The sequence below is a fragment of the Liolophura sinensis genome, chromosome 12, assembly GCF_032854445.1.
Source record: "Liolophura sinensis isolate JHLJ2023 chromosome 12, CUHK_Ljap_v2, whole genome shotgun sequence".
Lineage (NCBI taxonomy): Eukaryota > Metazoa > Mollusca > Polyplacophora > Chitonida > Chitonidae > Liolophura > Liolophura sinensis.
In genome coordinates this window covers 28,362,715-28,371,381 of record NC_088306.1, presented here as the reverse complement: position 1 = coordinate 28,371,381, position 8,667 = coordinate 28,362,715, and the positions used below count along the sequence as shown (strand labels likewise).

The 8,667-nt window shown below is 41.9% G+C and overlaps 1 protein-coding gene across 1 annotated transcript; it reads left to right on the top strand.

Moving 5' to 3' along the window:
* The first annotated feature begins 1,893 nt into the window (after positions 1 to 1,893).
* On the top strand, positions 1,894 to 8,156 carry LOC135479041 (monocarboxylate transporter 12-like). Its single transcript, XM_064758752.1, has 5 exons — positions 1,894 to 2,007; positions 2,615 to 2,758; positions 3,972 to 4,115; positions 5,289 to 6,443; positions 7,944 to 8,156. Exons 1-5 carry the CDS (start codon positions 1,950 to 1,952, stop codon positions 8,093 to 8,095), a joined length of 1,653 nt encoding a protein of 550 aa, XP_064614822.1. The 5' UTR covers positions 1,894 to 1,949; the 3' UTR covers positions 8,096 to 8,156.
* The last annotated feature ends 511 nt before the right edge of the window (positions 8,157 to 8,667 follow it).

Sequence of the window (8,667 nt, the reverse complement as noted above, 5' to 3'; positions counted from 1 at the left end):
GCAGTGTGTATTACACATGACAGTGAGCAGTATGTATTACACATGACATTGAGCAATGTGTATTACATGACAGTGAGCAGTGTGTATTACAAATGACAGTGAGCAATGTGTATTACATGGCAGTGAGCAGTGTGTATTACACATGATAGTGAGCAGTGTGTATTGCATTTATATATGCGCCTGTTCATTTGGTTACCTGACGCAGCATACAGGTGCTTGTTTGACTCTTAGACGGTCGTGATTTGTTACCGTAAATGTTTTTGGATTATTTAACATTGGAGCTTATTAACCATCCAGGTTGGCAACAAAAATAGAGAATTATAAGACCGGTGGAATGGAAAAAGTGGAAAAATGGTATATTTAGCAAAGACTTTGCGGTTATAACCTGTCACTTTATATTATTTCCAGACTGTTCTTTACATGTAGATTATGTATTGACAAGATCATTTTATGGCTCCTCCCACTCTGTGGTTAATTCAATGTGTTGTTTTCATCTTGAATCCCTAGGTTTTAAAACTATTTTATAGCAAACCAGTCGTCTACATGTATGTAAACGGAAGAATGCTATACATATTGTGCTTTCCATTGTTCCGTAAACTAAACTAAACACGTTTAAAACATATCTTCTCAGGTCAGAACTGCTCCTCGTCTTGGAGGCTTGTCTCGTAAGTTGTCTTGTTCAAACAACCTTAACACTTATCAGATTTGTAGCAGGGCCTTCCACTGGTCCTTCCCTGACAATCATGAAGAGCTGCTTGCCTTTATTCACCTACCTGTCGACAAAAAGACATGTCACTGCGTGGGAGGTCAGCTGTTGCATGAAGATGCTGTGTCGGGGCAGATAAATCGTCCAGAAGCCTGTAACCTCAGGTGGTTCCTGTGATTTACAAAATGCATGCAAACAGTAAAATCACAGCATCGACGGCAATGTGATGGTCACAATTCGGCCTCTCGTCGATTTTTACCCCATTTAAGACTTTTTTATGTAAATAGCAACTTAAGCACTCCTAGCACCATGGCTTAAGCAAAACTAGGTAAAAACTATACATGATACATAATGTCAGTTGGATTATATTAGACAGCACGGGTCTAGAATTACTCAACGTGATGTATTGTGGACACATTTAACATACAACTAAATTAAACCAGTAGTCAGACTTCTGTCGTCTCCAGCAAACTGCATGTGTTGAATAAAGTGTTAATGATGCTCTTTGGCTTTGCAGGGGTTTTTTTCGTGGAAAGTGTCCTCAATGGTAAATGTAGATAGCGTTGCAATGTTACTACATGTATGTTTGAAAGTGTCATCTACCAACGTGTACAATTTTCTCAACGAGACGGGAATTTCGTGCTGAACTCATCCAAGATAACGGACTAACTGAATGTGCTAGACACCCAGCTGAACATGTACTTTTTCCCAGAAAGCCCTGGCGAGTGCAAATTAGTATTTCGAAAACTTATATGCTGAGAATTGTCCTATAAATAACTCACATAAATTAAATATGAGTTTGAAAATGACACAATGTTTGTCAACAATGATAAACAGCTGAGGTTTTAAAATAGCCACGATGTGAACAATTGTCTTCATAGCGCTCTTGAACACGGTTAGGAAGAGGCAGTGGTAAAAAGATTCTGAAAACATTAATGAACGCATTTTAGATACAGCTTTAACTGATATCTCCAGTTATGCTTCCTTCATTTTGTGTTTTCTTTTCTTTTTGAAGACTATGAGGCAGCAGGGTTTGTCCGCTAAAGCGTAAACAGAAATGTTCACTGCGTGAAGTTTGGTTGACCTTCTTTCCAGTCGGCGAACTGTTCAGCGCCCATTACACAGGTGTAGTCCTATTTTGCGATGAGCCCTGATTCAGTAGTGGAATCTCTGACACAGATTACGTTGTGCGAGTACATTTAGCGAGCAGTTGGGCGTATTTTTGTGCAGAGGTTATCAAATCATGAAGAAGAAGACGACGTCAGATGTGGACGGTGGTTGGGCATGGGCGGTAGCATTTGGTAAGAAGGAACGCACTGCGGTTGTTTTGATGATCTCCCACGCATGGTCGGAGTAATCAATAAACCCTGCTGCAGCATCAAACACAGCAGTCACATAGATTAAACTATATTAAGACACAAGATATGAGCCTTGAAGAAAATTTCCACCCGTTCCATGTATATCTTCGGTTAACCTGTTATTCTTCACCCCCAATTTCTACTCGTAATACAGTAAGTATAGGATCACTATTCTAGACTAATACGAAATTTGCGCCTGCAAATACGATGGATTGTTGGACTTAATATTTCCCACATATGATGGTTATTAGTATTATGGGTGGACGAACACAGGTCTGTATGTCTCTTTTAAACCAGTATATTATTTACATAATAAATATTGGCCTATATATACTGGAAAAATAATTTGTTAAATTTAACAGAATGCCAGCTGTCTGAGTGATGCTAGAATGTATTCTGCTATTACAGCAGATTATTCTGTTAAATGTAACATACGTATTGTATTTATTCAACATAAAGATTCTACCAGCAGACACTAATACTACCCCAACCCACTACCCATCAATGAATGAAGATATAAATGAATAAAACTTTCCGTCTGTTATTCCAGGCGTGTTTTTGAGTTTCTTCCTGTTGGGTGGCTTCACACGAAGCTTTGGTATACTGTACTCCGCCTTCCTGGACATGTTCGGTCTCTCAGCCGCTACAACGTCCCTTATCCCCGCCGTCAGGACCGCTTGTCCGATAATTGTCGGTGAGTTTGACACTGTCGTCTGGCTTGCCTATTCTCGACATTACACGATGTGATTTCTGGACGGAATAGTCCACACTTGGATGTTTTATTAACTGCTATATTAGAAACGGGCATATAATTTTAAGAAATTTTCATTTTCACCCATACCTCAAATAATCTTATGAGCATGAAACAAAAGCAGCACAGCTTGGTGGAGATCTCGTGAGCACAACTTGATGGAGATCTCGCCAGCACAACTTGATGGAGATCTCGTGAGCACAATTTGATGGAGATCTCGTGAGCACAGCTTACTGGAGATCTCGTGTGCACAACTTGATGGAGATCTCGTGAGCACAGGTTACTGGAGATCTCGTGAGCACAAATCGATGGGGATCTCGTGAGCACAGCTTACTGGAGATCTCGTGAGCACAACTTGATGGAGATCTCTTGAGCACAGCTTCCTGTAAAGATCTCGTGAGCACAACTTGATGGAGATCTCTTGAGCACAGCTTCCTGGAGATCTCGTGAGCACAACTTGATGGGGATCTCGTGAGCACAGCTTACTGTAGGTCTCCTTAGCACAACTTTATGGAGATCTCGCCAGCACAACTTGATGGAGATCTCGTGAGCACAAATTGATGGGGATCTCGTGAGCAAAGCTTACTGGAGATCTCGTGAGCACACTTTGATGGAGATCTCGTGAACACAACTTGATAGAGATCTCGTGAACACAGCTTCCTAGAGATCTCATGAGCATAACTTGATGGGGATCTCGTGAACACAGCTTACTGTAGGTCTCCTTGAGCACAACTTGATGGAGATCTCGTGAAGATAACTTACTGCAGATCCCGCCAGCACAACTTACTGGAGATCTCGTCAGAACGACTTACTGGAGATCTCGTCAGCAAGACATATTTCTGCAATTTTTTTCTGGTTATTTACCTCCAGTGCTCAACGTAATTTATATAAAAAGATAATTAAACTTTATATTTTTTCTCTTTTATCAAGAATGTTTATCATGTCTGCGCTTTTCCTCTGGATTCAGAATGTTATCCACTTGCCTTAGAATTACCTATATGGCCTGTCAGTCGATATGTCAAACATGAAAACCAGCCTCAGCACTCCGCTTTCCACGAGCCATAACGCTGGCCGCGATCATATAAATGAAAAAAAAAATGAAAAAAAATAAAAAGAATGAACAATCCATGAATCACACGTTACTCCTTTTCTTCAGGCCCACTGAGCACGACATTATCTGAGCGTTACACCGAGAGGAAGGTGGTCATCGCCGGAAGCCTCCTTATTTCGTTGGGTTTCATCACCTCCTTCTTTGCCACCAGTCTGAGTTTCCTGATCGTCAGCCTCGGCCTCATTCCTGGTGAGCGGCTAAAGCTGTCTAGGTGGATGGTCTGGTAACACTCTGGGTGAAGTCGTCACACTGTGCGTGGTTTAGTTACAATCTGGGTGCGACAGGGCTGGTCACTTTCTCAGTTGGTTGGCTACACACTGGGTGTGACAGGGCTGGTCACATTCTCATTGGTTGGTGACACTCTGGGTGTGACAGGGTTGGTCACATTCTCTGTTGGTTGGTTATACTCTGGATGAATCGATTACACTCTGGGTGAATTGGTTACATTATGTTGTAAGATGGTGGGTTTCACTCTCCATGTGTTGGTTGATTACACACTGGGTATGCTAGTTACACTCTGGGTAGGCTAGTTTTACTCTGGGAGGCTAATTACACTCTGCATGGGTTCGTTACATTGCAGGTGACTTAGTTACGCTCTGGGTAGCCTAGTTACACTCCGGGTAGGCTAGTTAGACTCTGAATGGGTTAGTTACAATGTGTGTACTTAGTTACACCCTGTATGGAATAATTACACTCTGGGTAGCCTAGAAGTCATGGATGCTCAACAAAAATATAAACGCACGAGGCAACTTTATATTGTTTCTCTCAGTATTAAATAACGTGGTATTTCAACAATTAGGGTAAGTATTCATTATCAACTGTGGCTTCAATTTCCGTATTTTCACATTTTAGTGCAATAATCCAGGAGCTATGGCAGTGTGAAAGCAGTCAGTAATCACAGTTCACAGCACTCAGTACCGAGTGTGTCCACCGTTAGCATCACGAAGTGCGTGAACTGTGAATACCGACCAATCTGTTTTCACTTTGCCATAGCTCCTGGATTATTGCCCTAAAATGTGAAAATCTGGTGAAAACTGAAGCCACAGCTGACAGTGAATACTTACCCTAGTTGCTGAGTTAGCACGTTATTTTATACTGAAAGGAAACAGCATATAATTTCTTCGTTTGTTTATATTTTTGTTGAATATATATTATCATGAATGCACAGGTTATTAATTGCTGAAGTCATGATGCAGAGAGAGAATGATTTTCATAAATATGTATACCATTCTAGTGGAAAGTACGAGCGTGTGAAAACATAATGATTACACTTGGTAATTTATAGTTATATGAAAGAATGTAAAGCATGTGCAAAATGTTAAACAAGTGTCGTCTGAGGCTGATATTTTCTTGTTGTTTCAGGATTTGGGATGTCTCTGTTGATCAGTCCCTCTAACGTTGCCATGGGGAAGTACTTTTCAAAATGGCGGTCACGCGTCTATAGCCTGACATCCTGTGGCGTCTGCTTAGGAATGGTGGTCGTCCCGTTTTTGCTAACCTATCTCATCGATACTTTCTCAATCAGAGGAACTTTATTAATTTTCGGGGGCATATGTTTGAACCTGATTATAACTGGCGTTGTGCAAAGGCCCATGACCGTGGAAGATGGCGACGTCCATGTTCCTAGGGAAGCGAACGACAACGACCGTGTTAATTCTGACGAAGAGGAGCGAATGTGTACCAGTGGAAAACTCACAGAGGAAATGGCTTTGTCAGAGTACAATATAGAAACAGGAAGAGTAACGTCCCTTGAATTAGGAGCCATCAAAGGCACGTCTGCGTCTGTGTTGGAAAATAATACCATACAAAAAGAACACGGAGCAGGCGTAGAATGCAAGCCCTCTCCAAATCGACTGCATTCAGTCAGTGTTGCAGATGGCCTTTTGCAAACAGAAAGTGTGGATGTGGAAGGAATGAAGCGATATTCAGAAATTCAGGCAAATGAGGACAAAGTAACGGTTGATGCCATTACATCTGGCTCACGACAAACACACGACTCTGCTGGAATCAAACAGGCGAAACAATTAGCAGTTGGGTTGCTGAAAGATTTGTTTGACTTGAGCCTTTTGAAAAACTACGTCTACCAGATTTTTCTCTGGTCGGTTACTCTTTCCGACGTCACATACGGTAACCAGTCCCTCTATTTTGTCCCCCTGGTAGAATTGCGCGGAATCCCACGAGAAGGCGCCGCCGTAATCCTGTCTGTCATTGGCGGTTTCGATGTCATCGGGAGATTGACAGCCGGTTTTCTGGCGGATAAAAGACCGCTTCTACCTCATCACATAATGTGTATTTGTGGAATTATAACCGGTCTTGTCTGTTGTTTCTTGCCACTGGCCAAAAAATTTGAGGATTTTGTTGGCCTCGGCGTCGTTTTCGCTCTTGTGTCCAGTGCACCAACTTTGCTCATTATGCCGGCATTAGCACATTCACTCGGAGTTGCGTCCCTTGCTAGGGGACTCGGACTGGGCATGTTTTTTCGTGGAGTCTTCACAGCGGTAACTCCGCCTTTGTTTGGTGAGTGATAAGCTCACCTTTTCTCATTTGATTCTTCGTAGGCCATACTTAATAAATTTTCACTTATTCTATTCTGGTCACTTGTACGGTGACAGAGATCGGAATTTCCTGGGCCTTTGCTATGTTATATACTGACGATCTTTCCCTAAGGGTCATGTACAGACTTGATGTATTGATCGAAAACAAGTTCATGGTGTTCACAGAACATAACACCTTACAAACGGTCCTCCACGAGGGCGGTCAACCTCTTACTGCTACAGGGAAGTAATCTAACACTGATAGTGGGGAGAATAGCGGAATGACTCAGAAGCCGCTTAGCAATGCAGTCGGTGTGAGTTCAAGTTCAGCTCATTCTGGCTTCCTCTCCAGCCGTACATTGGAAGTTCTGCCAGCAACTTCCGGATGGTCGTGGGTTTCCCCCGGGTTCGGTTCCCTCCCACCATAATGCTGGTGCCGCCGTATATTCAGGAGTACGACGTATAACACCTAATAAATAACTAAATTAAAAAATCTAATATTGATAACGGGGAAGTTGGTGGAGGGAGGGGAGGGGGATCTTGGCACAAGTTCTGCGACAAACAAAATTACGCGATTACATCTCTGTCATTAATTAAAGCTCGCTATCTTTTTAATTTTTTTTGTTCATAGATTGACACTTTCTGAGATATTTTTTCGAAATCTGCAACAATTCTATCTCCACCTGAATGTGGTTGCGATTGGCATGATTTACCTATATGTTATTTTATGCCAGTTGAAAAATATCATGTCGAGGGCCTTCGTGTTCGAGGTAGGGAGGGCGCCAGCGCGGCGCATTGACCCAGGAGCCTCTCACCAATGCAGTCGCTGTGAGTTGAAGTCCAGCTCTCAGACCGTACGTAGAAAGGTCTTCCAGCAGCGTGCGTATGACCGCCGTCGTATAAGTGAAATATTTTTAGTACGGCGTAAAACACCAATAAAATAAAGAAATAACAAATATGTCAGCTTCATAAAATTATGGTAATTGTTTGATTTTTAATATGTTTTTAAAATGCTCCAATGTCCTACAATGCTGTCCCACAAAGTCCAAAATGCCTTCCTCATTGTTCTTTGACCCTGGGTGGACTTTCACAGCGTTTTGATGAACTTTGATCGATTGTTATTGATGTTCTTTTTTAACGTTGGCACTGAAGGATCCTTTTCCACCTGAAGTTATTGGGGTCTGAGGTGTGTGGTCTTTTCGTCCAGTCACACCTTGTGGGAAAACTAGTAACATAGTACCAGTCAATCCAACTGAACCCGAATCGCCATTACCAGGGGAGAGGTACCCTATCCAACTCGATCGCAATTCGAGTCTTCATGTGTCGTCCATTTGCTCCCTGAAACGTTTTTAATGACACATAATTATTCAGTTCACGTGACTTTTTTCGCGAGGATATTCTACATAATGACAATTTTTGAACCTGATTTGCCGTTTTAAATGAAATGATCCACAATTAAACTCATGATGACAATTTTTTTCAGGTCTCATCAAAGACGTCACGGGATCGTATGACGCAATCTTCCCCATAATAGGCGCCCTTCAGATATTGGGTGGACTTCTTCTACTGCTGGAGCCAATTGCTAAGCGACGGATGGAACTGCGTAACACATTAACGACCAGTCAGAATTCATAATGATAGCACTGCCATTATTAGTGGTTTAAATTTGTGATGACTTAAATAAATCTTTTTTTAAGGGAACAACAATTTGCGTGTGATGACTGTTTGCTTTATTCTGTTCAATGGACGGCTCGTGTATATATCCCTTGCCAATCATACACAAACCACAAACTCATTCCTTCAATGTGACCACAATTAGGCAAATGGCCTTCCTTACCGAGCTGCATAGAAACAAAAATGCGGCCGACATCAGTCATTCCGAACAGTACACGATTATGATGTCTTCCTAATCGTCAGCAAGGCAAAAATTATTTGAATTTTTTTTATCAAAATATGTATTTTTTTATTATGTTGTATTAGTCATGTTTCGCCTAACGTTATTTGTATTAAAGCGCCATCCATTGACGTGAATAACGAGATAAGTTTCAAAATCGTTTCAAATCGAGTAGCGAGCATTGACCTAGCTGCCTCTCGCCAGCTCATAGTGGCTTCCTCTCTGGCCGTACCAGGGGAGGTTTTCCAGCAACCTGTGGATGGTCGGGGTTTCCCTCCGGGCTCTGCACTTATTTTCTCCCACAATAATGTTG

Bases quoted from the DNA above. Each gene is read 5' to 3' on its own strand.
- LOC135479041 (XM_064758752.1), top strand. From the start codon at position 1,950: ATGAAGAAGAAGACGACGTCAGATGTGGACGGTGGTTGGGCATGGGCG. The intron at 2,008-2,614 runs GTAAGAAGGAAC...CTGTTATTCCAG, and splicing joins GGCATGGGCGGTAGCATTTG to GCGTGTTTTTGAGTTTCTTC. The intron at 4,116-5,288 runs GTGAGCGGCTAA...TTGTTGTTTCAG, and splicing joins CAGCCTCGGCCTCATTCCTG to GATTTGGGATGTCTCTGTTG.